The sequence below is a fragment of the Xyrauchen texanus genome, chromosome 10 (genome assembly GCF_025860055.1).
Source record: "Xyrauchen texanus isolate HMW12.3.18 chromosome 10, RBS_HiC_50CHRs, whole genome shotgun sequence".
NCBI lineage: Eukaryota > Metazoa > Chordata > Actinopteri > Cypriniformes > Catostomidae > Xyrauchen > Xyrauchen texanus.
In genome coordinates, this window is record NC_068285.1 from 3,504,584 (window position 1) to 3,525,868 (window position 21,285).

General features: G+C 40.5%; 1 protein-coding gene across 2 annotated transcripts in view; it reads left to right on the forward strand.

The window, feature by feature from the left end:
* Positions 1-21,285, forward strand: part of LOC127650292 (zinc-alpha-2-glycoprotein-like) — a 43,294-nt gene continuing 22,009 nt past the window's right edge. For both annotated transcript variants that reach the window (XM_052135615.1, XM_052135616.1), the window contains exons 1-4: positions 1-164; positions 1,074-1,343; positions 3,789-4,055; positions 4,276-4,554. In XM_052135615.1, the coding sequence (XP_051991575.1) occupies positions 110-164; positions 1,074-1,343; positions 3,789-4,055; positions 4,276-4,554 (871 nt within the window). In that variant the 5' untranslated portion in view covers positions 1-109. The remainder of the gene's footprint in view (positions 165-1,073; positions 1,344-3,788; positions 4,056-4,275; positions 4,555-21,285) is intronic.

The window sequence follows — 21,285 nt, forward strand, 5'->3', positions numbered from 1 at the left end:
TCTCCGTTCATCTGTGCGCGAATACAAATTAAAGAAAAGTTACACGATAATGTTTTTTATTAATGTATAATGTATTTTTAACACTCTCTTCATAGCAATATCAATATCAATGGGTGCACTTATTATTTTATATTTTCTTCTTTTTCCAAGTGTTGTGCATCAAGGTAAGAGTTTCTGTATATTTCCTTCATATAGATGTCTCAATGTAAATAATAATGGTGTTTTAATGTTTGTGTTTGTTATATTTGAGTCTTGATTTTTGTTTGTTAGTTTTGTGGGTGTTGATCTTATAAATGCCACTCTTGCTTTATGTTCATATATATAAAACTGGGCGTTTGAGCCGGTAGTTAGCCAAAATACTTGGGAAAGGCGTTTGGGCAGACTAGTTTACCTTTTCTTTCTTATATTGTTTGTTCCCCTAGTGCGGTAAAGTTTGTTTTACATTGGACATTCTCCTTACCTATCACATTTTCAAGCTAAACCAACTTGAACATGCATGAATAGGTTTACTTTGCCCAGCATAAATCAATTAAACAATTGAAACATTTGATATTATGACATCACAACAAATATGAAACGTTCTTAAAAATATCCCTTTCATGACTCAAGGCTCTGTTTGTGAAATTGACATTCTATATGTTTTCCAAAAATATAGTATTCTAAATGTTTGTAATAATCTAATTCCATTAAACTCAATTACTGTTTGACCTAGAGACATGAAACCAACTGTAAAACACTCTGAATATTATTGTTCGTATTGCACAAGACTTGTTTTTGGGAGTAAATATTCAGTACTTTTTATACAGATATTATAATTATATAGTCATTGAGTTTAATAGATAAGAATATCTGAATAACAAGTACTGAATAATGAACCTGAGTTGTGTTTTTGTGGGGTTTATTTAAGGATGGGGTCCTGTAACAAACTGTGTAAAGTGACAGAGGCCTTAGCAAGCATTTGGTCTTTTTACATCTGACCATCATTTTATATGTGTAGAATCTAATTATTGATCAAAAACAAGTAGTTGTAATGTAAAAGATGATTCTTTTTTCTTGTTTGTATTTTTTTTTAGTTTCCCCAGAGAAACACTCACTCCACTGTCTATTCATCGGTCTTTCCACACCGGACACATTCTCTGGATCTGTGTTCAGTGGTTTGTGTGTGTATGACGATATAAAGATCATTCACTACAGTAATGAAGAACAAGACTGGAAGATTAAAAGTCAGAATGCAGAAATCCGGGGTCATTTAAAACTTTATAAAGACTGGTTTCAGTTTTATCCTAAAAATCTTCTATTGCAGGTTAATATTCTGTCAAACTGCACAAACTACAAGTGTTCTGGTGAGTTTAATGCACAGTAAGAAATTCAATTGCATTTTATCCAGCTTATGTTTTTTAGTTTTTTTTTCACAGAAACAACGTCTTGGTTACTGTTTTAACCTTCAATCCCCGAGGGAGGGAATGAGATGTTGTGTCTAAGGAAGTGACACAAGGGGTCTTCTTTGGATGCCGAATCGTACCTCTGAACCTGAGAAAAGGCCAATGTCAAATTGGCAGACAGAATTTGCATGCCCTGCCCCGGACATACGGGTATAAAGGATTTTGCACTGATTTTGCACTGAGGAGCCGAAAGGATGAAGCACGACCATTTACAGTGTGAGGTCTAGTGCCGTGGCAAGAGGGACACAACATCTCGTTCCCTCCCTCGGGAGCGGAGGTTACAATAGTAACCAAGACGTTCCCCTTCTGTCACTCTGTCGCGGCTGACTCCAAAGGAGGAGATGGCAGGCGAGTTGTGACATATGATGAGAATGCACGCCGCCGTGGCGATTTATGTACGCTACCGTCACGGTGCTGTCTGAACGGATCAGAACGTGCTTGCCTCGGATTAGTGGAATAAACCTCCGTAGGGCAAGGATTACACCCATCAACTCAAGGCAATTGATGTGCCAACGCTGCTGGGGACCTTTCCATGTGCCGGCAGCAGCGTGCCTGTTGCACACGGCGCCCCAACCCTGTCGAGAGGCGTCCGTGGTTACTACGACACGTCTGGAAACCTGCTCCATGGGATGCGATGCTCTCGGCCGCCCGGAAAAGCATATCAGCCATCTGCGCGTCCGCCTCAGACTGGGTGGGCCATCCCGAAGGCGGCAGTCCAATCGAGTCTTCCGCGTCAGATGCCTGAACGCTCTCCGATGCAGTGGTGATGCATCCAAGCCCAGGGGCTCGAGGGAGAGCGCGGGCTGGCCATGCGGCGAGTCGCGCTCATCCCAAGCCCGGACGGAAGCAAACAAGCGTGCTGGGGGGCGGGTGGTTCGTTGGGATTTACCAGGCGAAACCGAGCCCGTCGTAATCTCCATATCGCCTTCATCGCCAGCTGGGTCGTCCTCAATCCCGTGGGAAGAAGGAACAGCCCGGGGGGCGGCTAAAGTGGCATTCACCTTCAGAAAGGAGAGCCGCAACCGCAACATTGCCATGGTCATGTTCTCGCAATGAGAACATGAACCATCCAACGAATGCTGCCTCTGTGTGATCACTGCCCAGGCACACGAGGCAGCGATTGTGGCCGTCGTTCTTGGAGAGATATCGCCCGCATCCAGGAACAACACGGGCGGAAAGGCATCTTGAAAAAGATGCGTCCTGAAAAGGACGTTCAATGCCGCTCTGACTCTTTTAGTGAGTGGAAAAAGCTCTTTTATTTTATTTTGGAAAATACACTCTTTTACACCAGGAAGAAGCGCTGTCGAAGCGCCCAGGGGCATGGACTGCACAGCGTGCAGAGAGAGAATGCCAGCTGGAAAATGCGCCATGTGGATCCAACAGCCAAGCCTCTCGGTGATAAAGGTGAGTAGAAAGGGAGTTGATTCAGCTGTTTGTAGTACAACCATTAGGCTCCGAAGAAAAATTCTGACTGGCATTCGCTGCCCGCGTCCCTTTATACCTGTATGTCTGGAGCGGGGCATGCAAATTCTGTCTGCCAACTTGACATTGGCCTTTTCTCAGGTTCAGAGGTACGATTCGGAGTCCAAAGAAGACCCCTTGTGTCACTTCATTCGACACAACGTCGAGAGAGTGACAGAAGGGGAACACCTGTTAGAGCAAAAATAGTCCCCAAATGTTGTCCCAACTAGCCTAACAGTGTTACTGATGTGTGAGTTCCCAGCATGCATTGCAACATTCATAAATTATGTGTTTAGTGTTTTAGGCTTGTTCCTTGCTCTTTGCTGACTTTATTTAAGCTTTTTGTTGTTGTTGTTTTTGGCACTGTTAGTTAATAGTTGTGTGATGTTAGAAGCTCATCTTTTAACTTAATTAGTTTTGTTGATTGTCACCATTATTGAGGTTTGTGTTAAGGATTGAGGTCTCTTGTGTGTCTACATTAAACAATTGTTTACCGCCTTGCAAGACATACCTCTCTCTTCAGAGGCAAAGATTGCTGTTAACTTAATATGAAAGTACTTTAAATGGTGACCAAACGAAAGTTTTCATATTGTGAATTGTCAGTTGGCTGAACTAGAAATTATTAGTTCTCTCAACAACAATTTTTTTCATTTAGGTGAATGAACAAATTCACATTGACTAAACAAAGCAATTTTACTGAGGACAATTATTCAAACGTCGTTGAGAGAACCCAAAAATCTTACTGCATCATGTTGCGCTGTATTTGCTGAATGATTCTTTTTTCACAGTGTGGGTTTTCTCTGATCAATCATCGGATTTGTTATGAAACTGCAATTATCTATAATTTGTGTGAGATTATAATCAATATTTGTGTTGTGATTGTAGAGCTTCATGTACTTCAGAGAAGAGCTGGATGTGATGTGGAGAAACTTAATGGAACAATCAAGTATCTGACTGTGTTTAATGAGTATCAGTATGATGGAGAAGATTTTATTGCCTTTAATTTTAACACAACACAGTGGATCAATACAAATCCCAAAGCCAAAGAAACAAAACTGAAGTGGGACAGTCAAACAACACGAAACCATGTCATCAAGGATCAACTCAAGATCTGCATGAACTGGATCTCCACATTTAATAATACTCAAAGAAGTATGTTTCAATCAGTTTTAGTAGTAATAGTAGTTCTAGCAGTATTTTTTAACTATTTATGTAAATACTAATTAAAGAGGAAATGTATGAAATCAAATAAAAGTATGAAAACTTGAATGTGTTCATGTTGTCATAAAACTCTGGAATTTGATGTAAATATACAGAATTATTCTTTATGATGAATTATAACAGTATTTATTGTTGGTTCTTTTGGCTCCAGCTCGTCCAGATGTTGAGGTGTTTGCTGTTGAATCTCCTCAAGACCAAAACAAGTTGATTCTGACCTGTCTGGCCACTGGTTTCTACCCCAAACACCTGGAGATGAATATGATGTTGAACGGCATTAAACTGGATCATGTAAACTCTTCTGGAATCAGACCAAACGGTGATGAAACCTTTCAGCTGAGAATCAGTGTGGAGATCCACAGAAATGAGACAGAGGGTTTTGAGTGTCATGTCAATCACATCAGTGTAAAAGAGCCAGTTATATCAGAATGGGGTAAATATGATCATCAGTATTGAGTGAATATGTGGCCATTTGTTGTATTTGTGTCGCTTCTTGACCTGAACACACATTTGTAAAAGAGGCTAAGCTTTCTTTAAAGTGTACATCTGGAAATAATTGTTGAATGTAATTATAAATTTCTGTGTTTGTAATGTGTTTATATTTTTGTCTTTTTTAATTCTGCAGATGGAAAATGCAGAAACTGCAGTGAAGCATCTAGAACAAATATTATAACAATCATAATAGCAGCAGTCACATTTACAGTGTTCATGATCGTGATTTGTGTTTATATCTACATAAGAAAAAGGTCTAATGGTGAGTTCAAATTATTTAATATGGAAATTATTACTTTAACTATTTTAAACAACAGAACATTTATTTTATTAATTTTCAAGAATTGTATGTCAGATTTCTTGGTTTGATGTCTGAGGTGTCTTTCTAAATCTCACAGGATAAAAATTATTATTCAACATTAATTTCACAAGAACTTGATTATTGAATGTCTTGGAATATTAATGTTAAATTAACTCTTCAATAGATTATAAAAAGATTTTTAATAAACATTTTGTTTATTTTATGCCATGGGTCCATTAAACACAGCAGGACGTGACGCTCAAGACGTCGGTCTAGTGCAAAAACACTTTCGTTGTGAATGGCCCCTTTAACTTCTTTATACTATAGAAATATTTTTGAATGTAAAATATAAGAATATTTAAATATATCAAGACAATCACAAGTCATTCTTGCAATCTCATCTTTGCTAGAACACAATACCTTGATGATATCTTTGAATTAGCTGAATTCACATCAACAATTTTAATATATAATATCAAATGTTGGTAAGACATAAACGCACACATGATTAACTAACATTAGTGACAATGCAAACTGGTGTGATTGGGGCAAGTGACAGTTTCATCTACAGCTGGAGTGAGACAAAAAGTTTAGTGCTGACACATTAAATCTACATACATATATGATTGTGTTTCTCACGCTAAATATAAAGCATATTTACATGGTTACGAAATGTATATGTATTGTATAAATGTATAATCTGCTGTATCTCTTCTAGTCCAGTTAAACTGTAATGAGTCTGACAGAAGAGAGAAAAGTGACTCTGAGAAGACTGAACAACTCAATGCTGCTGATTCACCTGAGAATGATTCATCAAACACACTGTAAGAGATCATTCAGGTATCTCCACGTCAGATTCATGGACTTTCTGCAAGCAGAGATAGAAAATAATTTTTATGAAAAGCTGACTGGACTGTGTTTTTAACTATTTTACGGTTTTATTTGGATCATTTCAACAATAATTAACAACAAGTCTCATTCACTATCAGTGTACATGCATATATTTGTGTGTAAAATCTCTGGACAAAACATTTTAAAAAATACTTCTCGATCCATCAATACATTCACAGTAAAATGTTTTCTAAAATTGTGATAAAATTTACAACCAACTAAACTACAAATACAGTGTGCACAATGATAGGCCCTGTTTCCTTCTGGTTCTGTCATGCATTTCCAATAATTCACAGATCAAATATACAGGATATATTTGCTTTTTAAATTTTCCAATCTGACGGTTATTTTCACTTAAAGTCGAACATAACCAGCAAAGTTTAAACTTGTTTTAGCACAGCGGTTGATTGACAGGTGAGTGTTGGCGCTTCACTGCTGTCCGGGACGACACACTCAAATAGTGTTTCACATTCAAATGTGATGTTTGTTTTGACTTCCTCCATATGTGGATCTATTGATCTGATCACAAAATGTTTTCGACCACGTTTACACCTGTATTTATTTTTGACCACGTGTGATCAGTTCAAATACTCCCGGTGTCCTTATAAACATGGAAAAAGCAAAAATGAATCTGTTAATTATTAAATATTATCTTATATAAATGACTAACACACTCCTTCATTTTGAATAATCCAGATTCATTAACATCTGCATGAGGGTAAGAATAAATTGGCGTGTACATCTGTCATGAATCCGGCTGAAATTAGCATGAGAACTTTTTCTGCTCTCATAATTACTCAAAATCCACATAATTATTAGTGAATGAGACCCAAAGTTTGTTTGATCAGTCCAGATTATAAGCTATCATGAGTTATTTCATACTTTACATTCAAATGTTCAAACTGCTTCAAACTTTATTTCTCACAACAATTTTAAGTAGGGATGTCCCGAGACCAATACAGAGTCTGATACAGTCTCTCCATATCAACAGTTTATTTCAATTTCACCATAAAAATTGTGTGTATTATTATATTATATTAATATTACATATCTTTACAGTAGTGATATATTGTTATACGTGTCATTTTGTTCTTATAAATGTGGGTTTTATTTTAACAGTGTTTTTATTTTGAAGTGTTTCTGTTGGTTTAATTTAGAAGCTCTGATGTTAAGACGGCAGATTTACACTCTGGAAAAGTCGGTCGCTACGTGACTCAAAGTGATTATTAAACCACAAAAGACTGCTATTTAATTAAATAAGTGTGTAGCCTCCACTCTCCGCTGGGCAAGCTTTGTCTTGACAGCGCGTCAGCTATCACATTGAGGTTGCCGGGGATGTGAGTGGTGCGCAGTGACTTGAGTCGCTGCTGGCTTCAAAGGAGGAGATTTATGTAGGCTCCCACTGTGGTGCTGTCTGACCTGACTAGGACATGTTTGTCTCGAATTAACGGGAGAAACGCAAAGAAAACAGCCAGCAGCTCTAGGCAGTTGATGTGCCAATGCAGCGGGGCCTGGTTCCGACGGCCTGCGGATGCGTGCCCGTTGCACACAGTGCCCTAACCCGGTTTGGAGGCATCAGTTGTGACCAGGATGCGTCGGGACACCTGCTGCAAGGGTACTCCTGCCCGTGGAAAGCAGAGGTCTGTCCAAGTGTTTGAAGATTTGGCGGCAAGTGGTGGTGATTCTCACACAGTGCATGCTGCGGCGCCATGCTTGTCTCGGGTTTCGAGTCTGAGGCCAGTGCTGAGGTGGTCTCATATGCATCTACCCCAGCGGTGCGGCTGCCGTGGAGGATGCCATATGCCCCAGGAGCCTTTGTTGAAACGTAAAAGGGACCCCAGTGCCTGGCTTGAGGGAAACGAGGCATTTCAGCACAGACTGTGCATGCTCGTTGAAGAGATGTGCTGACATTGAGACTGAGTCTAACTCCATGCTGAGAAAAGAGATGCTCTGAACCGGGGCAAGCTCACTCTTTTCCCAGTTGACCTGAAGCCCCAAACGGCTGAGGTGCCTAAGCACCCGGTCTCTGTGTGCGCATAGTAGCTCTTGCGAGGAGGCCAGGATGAGGGAACAGAGACAGGCCGAAGGGGAGGACTTTCGTACTGATACGCCCGACCGTCGAACGGGTCGGTGCCGTGGCAGTATCGAGACGTGAAAGTACGTGTCCTTCAGGTCTACCGCTGCGAACCAATCTCGATGCCGGACAGCATTTTGTTTCTGTGTGAGTATTTTGAACGGGAGTTTGGACAGAGCCCGGTTGAAAATTCGCAGGTCCAAGATCGGTCGTAAGACGCCGACTTTATTGGGTACAACGAAGTAAGGGCTGTAGAGACCCTTCTTCGTTTCGGTTGGAGGGACAGGCACTATCGCGTCCTTGATTAGAAGAGAGGCGATTTCTTTGTGCAGGGACTGGGCATGTTCGCCGTGTACTGCGGGAAAATGGACGCCCACGAAGGGGGGTGGAGGCCTGGAAAACTGAATTGTGTAACCGAGTCGAATGGTCCGGTGCAGCCAGCGTGACTGGTTGGGCAGTGAGAGCCACGCCTCCAAACTCCGTGCGAGGGGCACCAAGGGGACAAGTATTTTGGATGTACCCGGCGGGGCTTCGCAGCGGTGCGGAACAGGTAATGCGGAGTCGGGAGGCAGTGAAGCGGCCCGAGGCTCTGGTGCTGAGAATAGACTCAAAGCACTTACCTTGCTCCGCGCACCCGGCAGGGGGTGGGTTCGTGACTGAGGAGGAAGTCTGGTGTTGGCGTCCTCTGGACTCGTTTGAACCGGCTGGCCGGGGAACAGTCGTGGGGCTGAGGGCGGGGACACCATGTTCAGGAAGTCGGGACTGTTGAGACCTGGAAGCAAAGTGCCGTGAGAATGGCATTTGCGGGCCAGGTGACCCAGAGACAAAAGGAAATAGCTCTATAGAATGTAATGAATTTAACAAAAGATTCTCCTCCCGGCCCTCCACCGGGGAACGGAGTGGTCTTACCAGATCCGGAGCTACCGTTTCGGTCTCTGGGTCGGTCATCTCAGGAGCGCCTGGGAGCCTTCCGGGTCCCCGAGGGGGTCCGTGAGACGAGGGGCGTCCAACTTCTGCGGGGAGTTCGAGCATACAGGGCATGGCCCCTGGCGGCAGATTTGCGGCAGGGCAAGATGTGTGAAATAGCCTCCGTCTGTTTCTTCACCACTGAGGACTGCTGGGCGGAGTCGTCAAGTGGTGTCGCCGAATGGACGGAGCTGGGAGACGTGGGGGTTTTTGAGAAAGCGTGCTTTGTCTGCCTCCTGTACTGCGACCAGGTCCTGTCCATGCGTTGCTTTTCTGGACCACGGGGGGTGGCCATCGCCTGTTTGAGTGCAGTTCCTGCAGCACGTCAAGAACAGGACTACCCAAGTGCAGATTTTGAAGTGCCTTGACCCGGTGGACTTGCAGGAGGGGGCCATGGCGTGCAGGGGGGAGCGGTCTGGGACTGTTCTACCACCGAGGGTAGTGAGAGCGGAGGAGTGAGGAAGCTGGGCGCTGTGGCGGCGCAAATGCCCGCGGAACCAATTAAGCCCGGGGAAGCATAGCGGACCTCCGTGCGTCAGGCTCAGACTGGGCGGCAGACCCGAAGGTGGCAGCCCAGGCGAGTTATCTGCATCCGACGTCGCTGTTACGCTCTCCGATGCAGCGGTGATGTCATCATTCAATGCCGGGGAGCTCGAGGGACTGGCCGGTAGGCCGTTAAGCGGACCGCACTAATCCCGTGCTCGGGAGAAGCAGGCAAGTGTGCCGGGGAGGCGGGAGGTTTCGAGGGGATTTACCCGCCGAAAGCATCCCGTTATTCTCCCCAGATCGTCTCTTTCATCGCCCGCGGCGCCTGCCTCAATCCCGTAGGTAGGAGGCGAGGCGCGGGGGGGCGGCTGAAATGGCTCTCTCTCACTACAAGAGAAAGCAGAGATCGCACCGCTGCCGATGTAATAGATTAAAGCTATGTGTGACGGTCTTGCCAGAGTGGTCCATTTACTGCATAATGGAGATACAAAAATGGAAATAATGGTTTCGTGGCACAGAGAATGAATCAGTCCTAAATGAAACACAAGAAAATACACGGAGGAATTACGATCAAGCCTCGTGAAACGAAGTCAGAAGAACTCGATATAAAAGAACACATTCGACACCAAACACGTGTCAACAGATCCCTAACATGTTCATTACAAGATCAATTCACAATAGAGCAGTTATTTATGTGTTTTTAGTACTTTTAAATGATAATTCTCTAGACACTCAAAATGTGCCACTTACCCACAGCATGTCTCATTAGCTCTGCTGTGGGAGTTCCCTATTCCACTCATCATATACCATCATTCACGTTTAGATGGCGCTGTCCCCGTTTATGCAGTAATTTAACAAGGAAGAACTGGCGCGCACGTTTTAAACCCTGGCGCCCATTATTGACAATTGCAAGCAGTAGTTCATTGCCGCATGAGGAAATGGGAAGATCCTGCGCGTGCCATACAAGATCTCGCATGCAGGACATGCCTGACAGCACGCACAAGACAATTCCTCAATGTCTCCCGCTCTATCTAATCTCATCTGCTGCTTTTGCTTGCTCAAACCATAGACTGTAAAAAAAGATGGACGACGCCCCTTCGCTCTTTTCCATTGGTGAGAACTGAAGCCTGTGTATCGATATGGCGCTGACATCTTGGGACTTGAGTCTACGCAGTTGCGATTTCGGGACCAGACCTGCGCAGTAGTGAGCAGGAAGTAAAGCCGCGAAATCAAGTCCCCACCCTCACTCTCGCTGAACAACCCATTATGACGGTGTGAAATAATTTATTATAGAAATATAGATGTTCAATTTAAAGCTCCAATCTCCTCAGTCCTCCGAAGGTCCCGAAAAAAAGTCCTTCTACTTCACTCAGAGAACCTGTCAATCACAGCTGTCAATCATGATGTCACAGCACCGTTTTTATAGCATCAAATAACTAACTAAAACTTATTTTGAAAACAAACACTTGAAATGACATCAACGTGACAGAAATGACAGTAAATGACAGAAACTATCTTTGGAAAAAAGATATGTGAGTGTAATTGAATTGTTTAGTTGGTCTCACGTCCCGTTGAATAACATGGGGAGGCGGGGCTTATGACCTATACTAGGACCAGCCACCGGGGGGGGCGATCGAGACGTTTTGGCTTCACTTTTGAGTGCTTGTGCGGCACGCTTGGCTCAAACAGTGACTCACATGCAGCTGGTCTGTTGGTGAAGCCATGTCTAAAGGTGAAGTTGAGCTTGTTATGAATCCTCTTATAACAGGTATCGAATCACAACAGACTTCCGGAAATGGGCAACAAATCTGGCGTTAATTTAGAAGGGAATCAATTTATTGTCAGTCAGTTTGCTGATGACACTACTCTTTAAAAAATAAATAAATAAAAGTAAAAAAAATAACAGCAAATACCCCACTTCAGTTCATTAAGATTTTCTCAAAAGCTTCATTTCTCAAAATGTGAGTTATTGGCCACCTATATTCATCCTAATAGAACATTGTATAATATCCTAGTTAAAAACGATATTAAATATTTAGGTATCTGGATATCTAAGTCGGTGGATTATTTAGAAATATTTTGTTTTGATAAAAATGTAGAAAAATGTAAATTAATTATGAATACTTGGCTGCAGAGAGACATAATGATATTCAGAAGAACTCTATTGACGAGAGTCTTTCTAGCAGCTTCTGCTAAAAAGATAAAAGCAATGAATAAAATGAATTAAAAAAATAATTGAATAATAAATAATAAATTAAAATAAATTTAGATTTTATAAGGAAAAGGAAAAGTCATTATATACGTAAAAGTGATTAAAGATTATGAAGACGGAGGTCTTAAGATGATTGACTTTGACATTATGAATGGGGCTATCAAGCTTAAATGGTTTTTAATAATGAGTCTTTCTGGTTTGAGATTCCTTCAGCTGTATTTATAAAATGTGGTGGCATAAGTTTTCTGTTACAGTGTAACTTTGAAATGTCTAAACACCCTGCAAAACTTTCTGCTTTTCACCAACAACCACTATTTTATTGAAAGTTTATTTTCGAACATAATTTTATCCCACATAACATGTCAATGTGGAATAACAGACATATAACAGTGAGCAGAACATCTTTGTTTATTGATGAGTGCTGGCAGAAAGGCTTATGGTCAAATGTGATGGATAATTTTAGGAATATAACGAGTCTCAATACAATATAAGTTGCTCACCTAAAGTGCATGATCAAATTATTAAAAGTATCCCGTTGTCGATGATTAAATTAGTTAAGGAACGTTTAAAATTTTCAGTGGTAAAACCTAAATCAAATGATCTCATGAAAGAAAATATAAAGTTTGCAGATAACAGATTTTTGAGAGATGGATTACTACAACAATGTTTTCCAGGTCCTGTAAAGAGATCTTACATTTTTCATCATTTGGAGAAGAAAGAAATGAGTGAAATTAGAACCAATTTCTTTCAATTTCCCGTTGCCCCTTAATGTAAAGAGGTGCACTTTAAAATTATGAATCATATTTATCCAACTAAAGATTTTTAAGAATAAGATTTAATGTTGGGGACTCAAATCTGTGTCAAATATACAAGTCAGAGATAGAAACAGCTGAACATTTGTTTTTTCAATGTAATTTGGTGTATTCATTCTTGAAGGATGCAACAAAAAATACCTACTAGACTGATAATTTCATGGGAAAATGTTACATTTGGTTTATTAATTAAGGATAAAAATGTTTCTTATGTTATTCATAATTCATTGCTTTTGTTGAAAATTTACATGAAAACAATTTTCATTTTTTTAAATTCCTCCCCGATTACTTGCTTTTAAAGAGAAATGTTCTATGTATTTAGAGACATTGAGTGGGATGAAAAGTCCCAAATCAAAATATGTTTATTCTTTGTTGAAGGATTGGTTTTATAATGCCTTCATACCCTCTTGAAAACCTGTTTGGCAACTGTGGCAGGGCGGGGGATTATTTATATTGACAAGTCGGTACTCGACTCCTCCCTGCCAGTCTAAATCACGTTACAGCAACTTTTGGGTGGAGGGAGGCCCTTGGAGATAATTGGCCCCAGGGCCTTTGCACGTCATAATCTGTCCCTGGTCAGATGGAGTGAGGAAGGGTAACGAAAGGGATAAAACCTATTTCGCGTTGCTCTCGATTTACAGTCTCTTGAAATCAGCATCAGCAACTGCCAGTAGCGAATAAAACTTGCCGGTGTGAGACGAGGAACTCTTGACAGGGTAACTCACATTGCAATTTTGCAGGCAAATGCTCATAATATCGAGTGAACATAATGAAAACAAGCTTGAAGAATATTATTAGCTTTCCATGTTTTACAGTTGTTGTACATTACATTTACATTTATGCATTTGGCAGATGCTTTTATCCAAAGTGACTTACAGAGCCTTTATTACAGGGACAATCCCCCTTGAGCAACCTGGAGTTAAGTGCCTTACTCAAGGACACAATGGTGGTGGCTCGAACCAGCAACCTTCTGATTACCAGTTATGTGCTTTAGTCCACTACACCACCACTCCATAGAGTGTAAAAAGAGTTGTTAAAAGAGAAGAAAGCGAAGCGTTGGTCACTGAGATGATGCAACATTTCTCTGAGTTTTCCTTTGTATCTAAGATACAACAGCAGTAATACTATTTGGGACTTATTTTCTAAGCTGTTTAAGAGTTATCGTACGGAAGCTCAAAGATACGGAAGCTCAAAGAGGCCTTGCATTATTATTATTTTTCTGTCTCGTTTTCTCGTGATCTCGACATAACTAAAAGTTGTTTTCTCGTGATCTCGACATAACTAAAAGTTGTTTTCTCGTGATCTCAACATAACAAAAAGTTGTTTTCTCGTGATCTCAACATAACAAAAAGTTGTTTTCTCGTGATCTCAACATAACAAAAAGTTGTTTTCTCGTGATCTCAACATAACTAAAAGTTGTTTTCTCGTGATCTCAACATAACAAAAAGTTGTTTTCTCGTGATCTCGACATAACTAAAAGTTGTTTTCTCGTGATCTCAACATAACAAAAAGTTGTTTTCTCGTGATCTCAACATAACAAAAAGTTGTTTTCTCGTGATCTCAACATAACTAAAAGTTGTTTTCTCGTGATCTCGACATAACAAAAAGTTGTTTTCTCATGATCTCGACATAACTAAAAGTTGTTTTCTCGTGATCTCAACATAACTAAAAGTTGTTTTCTCGTGATCTCAACATAACAAAAAGTTGTTTTCTCGTGATCTCGACATAACTAAAAGTTGTTTTCTCGTGATCTCGACATAACAAAAAGTTGTTTTCTCGTGATCTCAACATAACAAAAAGTTGTTTTCTCGTGATCTCAACATAACTAAAAGTTGTTTTCTCGTGATCTCGACATAACAAAAAGTTGTTTTCTCATGATCTCGACATAACTAAAAGTTGTTTTTGCCTTTAATTTTCTATACAGTTTTTAATTGACCTACAGGATTTACAATTAAAAGTGTATTACAAGGTATGAAGGACAATGAGAGATCCTTGGCAGAAAAGTACAATTTATGTAAATGTAAAGTTATGTTAATTCATTACACTTTGGCTATAAAATATTCACCTGCCCTGTCCAAGAGTATTCTAACCAGTCACCTTTCACATAGGCTAAATCAAACATATTAATAAACACCAGGCAGCACGTCACAAACACTTAAAAAGACGTTTATTCTTCATGACCATAGGTGAGGGTAGGAACAAAAATTGACCGGTAGATCGAGAGCTTTGCCTTCCGGCTCAACTCTCTTTTCGTGACTCGGATAGAGCGAGTGCAACACCGCCCCGCTGCCCCGATTCTCCAGACAACCTGCCGCTCCATTGTCCCCTCACTTGTGAATAGTACTCCATTTTAGTAAACTTATAAAAGTTATTATATTCTGCATGGACAGGATCTGTTTGTCTGTCTTTGTTCTTTCTTTTTGGAGGAGGTTTGACACAGGGGTTACAAGGAAAATTTAAAATGTCACTTCATGCCAAAAATGTTGCAGACCCCTGTTGTACACCCTGCTGAAAAGACAAGCTAAACCGGCCTAAGCTTGTTGATAGCCAGGCTGGTCAGTTAGCTGGTTTCAGAGGAGTTCTGAATCCACCATGACCAGCTAAAGAAAAGTGTTCAAAACTCCACTAAAACCAGCATGACCAGCTATGACCAGGCTGGGCGACCAGCTTATGCTGGTTTTAGCTGGTCTTTTCAGTAGGGCAGTATTTAATGACTATTTCAATGGCTTTGCGATGTAAACATCACAAAGTATGTACATACAGTAATATAGTAGCCAACCATACACATTTTTATAGGCATAAAACAAAACATTTAATTTTATACAATATGTAATGGGGGTCCCTGTTCCGTCTCTCTATTAACCAAGGGTTGCTTGGCCTGAAAATGGTAATAGACCCCTGTCTAATAATATAAATATCTAATAGCCTGCATGGGGGGCCTTGGAGTCAAAAAAGGTTGAGAAGCACTGATTTACAGGACAGAGAGAGAACCGAATTCAATCCCAGACAGCACACGTACATCTCTGAGATGTCTGTTTTAGCTCTTTTCATCTGGAAAGCATCATAATTTAATTAACATCTGCTAAACATCTTAAAAACATCAGATTTACAGTCATTCTTAATCATAAACTTCTCAAAGACATCTGCTAAACGTCTTATTGACTTCTGAGAGGAAACGTCTTATAGACGTATTGCAGATGAACGAACAACTTTCTGTTGGAGAAGTGAGATTTCATCGATCTGCACAAGTATACTGGCTTCAGCTTGCAGAACGGGGCGGGGCAACACGGGGCGGGGCTACACGTGTCACTCCGCCCATATCCTACTCTCATTTGTTCGGTCATCTTTTATAGGTGTACATGATAGGAACTGTTTTAAAATAATTTTGTCTGTTAATTTTGATTAAAGTCTGTGCCTCGATATGAAATGTGTTGTACCTCACTGTTCATTGCAAACAAATGTAGTAGGAGTCAGACTGAGCTGTTGTTCTTTCAGTCCTGTTGAAAACATGAGCGGAGGGAAAAATTAAGATTCAAGCCTAATATTAATGCGGTCATAGTGTTAAAATAATTTAGCAAGATAATTTTGTTCTTTTTACGCTTCACTATTGACACTTTTCCACTGCACGTTACGGTTCGACTCAACTCGACTCTACTCGCTTTGCTATTCTGAGCTTGCTCAAAAGCTGAGACACTTCCTGAAATACTTTTTTGTTATGCGTCGCCCTATCCAGCTCTCGTTGGATCCTCTGCTCTGATACTAATGAGAGGAATGTCTGCACCTCATTTACTGACCACCTCAGTGTGCACCACCATTTCTTTTTAGAATTCGAAAGACAAATGATACTGCTATTTCTGTTGTTAACTTTAAAACTAGCGGGTTGATGTCCCGTGTCAGAAATCCAGTGACGCTGATACTGACGATTCTCTCTGACCAATCATTATAAAGTGATGCATGTAGACTTTTTTCTTTATTTTGCAAAAATATTCTATGCAAATACAATGCAAATGTTTTTTTTTTTTAAAGATGTTTTTTTACTGTAAGTATATTGTTGTAATGTAAATAAGTGTAACTTCACACCGGAGATGTTCATCTTTTGTATTGTTGACTTTATTGTTGCTGTTGGTTTGCCTTCAGTATAGCAGCTGGATTGTGTGTGCGGCAATGTCTTCACTCTCATTGGTATTTGCTGCATTATTTTGCTGCCCATTTGCATAAGGTTTGACTTTGTTACATTGCTGGACACACCCACATCACATCGCCAGTGTTACATGTGGGAGCTGAGGAAAATTTGGGGAAAGATTTTGCCGCCCCGACATCATTTGTTTCTTCCACATGAACCAGTTGTTCATGTTTACTATGTTTGGACTGATGTGAACCAGATACCTCCCGACCCAAATAATCATTCTTGCACTGTGCCGTGAACTCTGATCACCAGAATACGAGAGAGAAGACAGTGAGTTAGAAAACTTTTGCTTACAAAATAAAAAAGTTTACAGTATATTCCACTGAATCATTGGAAGTGTTGCAATATCAGCAAATAATATCTTTCAAATTAGAGTTGGGCAGTTTCAGGGGGGTGAACTAAATGACTATATAAATTAGACCAAAACTTACTGTTTCATACTGAAAAAATAAATGGATAAACGTTTCATCCTCAAATCCACAAAATGAGCAGGAGCTGTCAACATCTGCATATTTAGACAGTAAGATTTACAGGATACATCTTATCTTCTAAGTGAACTTTGGTCTTGTTGGGAATACAGTACTTATGAGGCAACAACAACGCTTTTAGTCTATATTCCTCATAAGAGCTGCCCAATGAATTTACTGCTAGGAACGATTTGGTTTTACGTGCTTATTATTATTATTATTATCACACTTCTTATTATTATGCTTACTGTTCTTGTTCTTGACTTCTTGTCAAATATAATAATTCTCTCTAAGATCAAAGCGGACTCTTTCAGTCACCCTTTCCAAACATTAAGTGACTCTTGACCAGTTGAATCAGGACAACAGGAATGGCTCTGAGCGCAGCATTATATTCTTTAAAAGGTAAAGGGAAGTCATAAATGCTCATAAGACATTATCGATTTTATAAAAACAATTTACATTTCTATTGAATGTTGTAAAATGTGGTGATCAATTTTAGGTGTAACATCTTCCAGGCAAGAAGAGCCGCTGATGACATTTAGATAACGCAACTGGCAGCTTTTAGGCTAAATAATTGCATTTTAAGACAAAAGGGGGATGCAAAATAACCAATATGGAGTTAGGATTTGTTAAACATCTTTTAAGCCAATTAATTGAAAAGGGGTTTACATCTTTTCTGCTATTGGAAGCACTGCTTTTATAACTTTGAGTGTTTAGTGTTTTTAATTCTGCTTAAGTTAATTGCTGCTAAATTTCTTGTTAAATAAATACCCAAATACTTTACAGTTGTCTTTCACTAAAATACCTCCAATTAATGGATCACAACACTTAAACACTTATGAATAATGTGTATTTTGGGCTGTCACCACTATGTGCCAGTATGTGCTTAAACATCACCACCATCATCATCATCATCATCATTACTGCTGAATTACTACTGAAAGTTTTCAGTTTTGTTTTAAACTCAAGTGATAGTAAAAGTTGAATAACCCTGAGTTGCAGTATTACTCTTGGGGTAAATAGAAGGGGTTTCAACTTGTTTTGCGCAGTCTATCCCTCCTTTCAACATCTATTGAACTGTATTTAGTGCCATTATACAAGTCAACACAATTCTTCTAAACACTGACAATGCAAATATTGTGTACTGAAGAGATGTAGCATGTGCGTTAGGATACCCAGAAGGTTTCCAGCTTGTTTTAGAGTAACTGGTTCAGCCATTCAGAAAGTATTAAACCCTTATTAGTACATCCTTAAATAACTCTGTGGTGACCAGTAGACATTAATTACCAAACTATAGTGAGTGTCCTGTAGACAGAGGGTCCTTATGATTGTTCAATTGGTTTTGAAGAACTGTGTCCAACTATTGAAATATATTGACATTTTGGGGTGATTGGTGCAAAATAAAAGTTCTAGTATCCGATGCTCTTAAGGAAACATTAATCATTTGTTAATTATTTTTTATTATTAAACATGTATTGATCATTCTCTAGTCAAATACACAAAATGTCATTATATCTTAACAGACACAGTTGACAAAACCTTTAAAATGTGTTTCATAATGTATTCAGACTTTTTCAACACTGTCCGATGTTAAAACACTTAAAGCTGTTAACAAATGTACTGTTTTCTTAATATTGTGTTTTTTGTTCTATTTTAATTAATTTCTGTATTGTTATTTTATTAATGACAGTTTAGTATTTTTCAATATATACTCGAGTACAATTCTTACATAATAAATTAGTCTGTGTTATTATTTGTTGTGATAAGCTGGTATCAATAATAGTCCATTTTCAATAATAACTACAGAAATATTGGTGTTGTAACAATGTACAGAAATGTTAAATGATGGAGATGGAGGATTGTCTTTATCTGACTACTGTATAAATACCATATGACAATTTCCTCTTTACCCAGCAGAGCCGGAACTATAGATCACAACCCACAAACAACTTCTCAAAATCTCAACTGTGATGTGAGCTGACACAAACAACTTCTCAAAAAATCTCTCTGTCTAGAGACCACAAGCTGATGTGTCGCTCAGTTACCAGAGACCGAATACAAGAGAAAGCAGTAACATAAATCATCTTCAGTGGATTATTTACTCACAACTGGACAGAGAGATGATCTCCATTATTATTATTATACTGTTTTACTCAGTATGTGCACTCCAAATCAAGTGTGGTAAGAAACCTTTTGTGTATGTGTGTTAATAATACTGAACAGAGACAGCTCGAAAGATTTCAAGCTGTAAATGAATGTACACAAGTAAATACACATTCATTAGAAAACAATTCTTAAAAACATATAGAAATTACATTTCTGAATGTTGTGTATTCAGTAAAAGTCCTGTACAGAAACCGCTGTGCAAATGGCCTGATTGGCAAGTTTCATATCCATAATGCTCTAAATGAAACCCAATATTCAACAGTCACATGAGAATGAGTGACAGTGAAAACTACATAAGGACAGTGAAATAAGGCGATCAGAATGGATGAGATAAACTGCTTATTTTAAATGCTTATTTTCTTCTGATATTAATTTTGTCTGCATTTGGAAGTAAATCAGCATATTGATGACCTTAAATATAATAAATATATACTAAATATATACTGAATAAATGTAGACACAATTTGTCAACCTAGAGTGGGACCCAAGGCAGAAAACCGGGGTCTGAACCACATAGAAAGGGAACGAAGCCTGAGGCGCGTAACCCTTTTTAGCCAAGGGGGTTTGGCCCTTAGAAGAAATCCCCTGGCTTTTGGCCACAACAAAAATGGTCTCATGAGCAGAAGGTCCAGAGGGATCACCGTGGACGCGTTCGCCCTGAGACCTGGAAATCATTGATACTGATAACAGTGCAACCTTGACCTAGCCTGACTTTGCTCAGGGTGATCTGAATGGACTCAATCCTAGCGGGAGACAGTTGTGCCCGCATTGTGATTGAACTCCATACGATGCCCCGATAGACAGTGTTCTGTGTGGGAGAGAGGACGCTTTTCTTGGTGTCGAACCTCAACCCCAGAGAAACAGATGAGCTAAGACGATGTCCCGGTGCTAAACTGCCAGTTCCTGGAACTGCGCTAGGATCAGCCAGTCGTCTACATAATTCAGAATGCAGATGCCCCGGAGTCGCAAGGAGCCAGCGCTACATCATGCATTGTGAATGTGCGGGTAAAAAGGGCTAGAACCTGACCCTGGAAGACTTCGCCCCCGGAAGTGAACCTCAGGAACTATCCATGTTGTGGCAGAACTTCTAAATGAAGTATAGAAGTGCGTCATAAGATCAATGGTGACCAGCCAAACGAGTTGTAGGGCTTGAGACACGACCGTCTTGACAGGCATCATCATGGACTTGAACACCCACGGGTAGTTCAAGTTTTAAGATCTAAGCCAGACGCCACCACTCACCCTCCATGGGAAACGGGAAGTATTTAGTGTAATAACCTAATTCTCTCTCTGGAAGGGGAACACATACCATGGCCCCTTTAACCAGGAGATTGAGTTGGTTTTTTTTTACATAAAAAGAAATCCGGTTTACGGTAGTGAGAACACGCCGCTGAAACACGGAAAAGCGGCGAGTGAATTAAATCCTGACACCCTTATAAGACCCACAGAAAAGAATATATCCGGCAGAAGTTTCCACGCTGCCAGGATCTCTGAGATGGGTATTATGTTTTAACACTTCCTGTTGAGGGGTTTTCGAGTGTTTCGCGTCCTGAATAAAATGCAGGAACAGCGAAAACACTCAATTTTGACGGAAGCCTCTGCAACTCGAAACACCAAGAGGTGGCGGGAATGGAGGGGCTTCGAGGGGGTACCGGGAGGGGTGAAGTGAAGCACGCGCCCGTCCCGAGGGAGCTACCCCTAATCTAGGCGCAAGACCGTCAGGGTTTTCTCTTACTAGAATTTATAGTCCTGAGGTCTTGCTTCGGGGCTGGCGAGGGCGGCGAGACTGTCCCCAATCCCTGGGAGGAGGAGCACGACTCGCCACGCTTTGCTTTTGAGCCTCCCTTCAGTCAGGACCGAGGTGGGTCTGAGGCTTGCTCGTCAAGCGCAGAACCCACACTCAGGTCGTCCAGGAGGTCAGCCTGGTACGCCTGTAAAACAGCATAGTGTGCAGAGCAGCACCAGCCTGACCTGCTGCTTGATAAGCCCTTCCCACTAAAGTGGAGGTTGTCCTACAAGGCTTTGAGGGGAGAGAGGGCTTCTTAAGTGACGATGCCGAGCCCGGCGAGAGATAGCCCGCAAGCATCTCTTCGACCGGCGGCATTACTGAA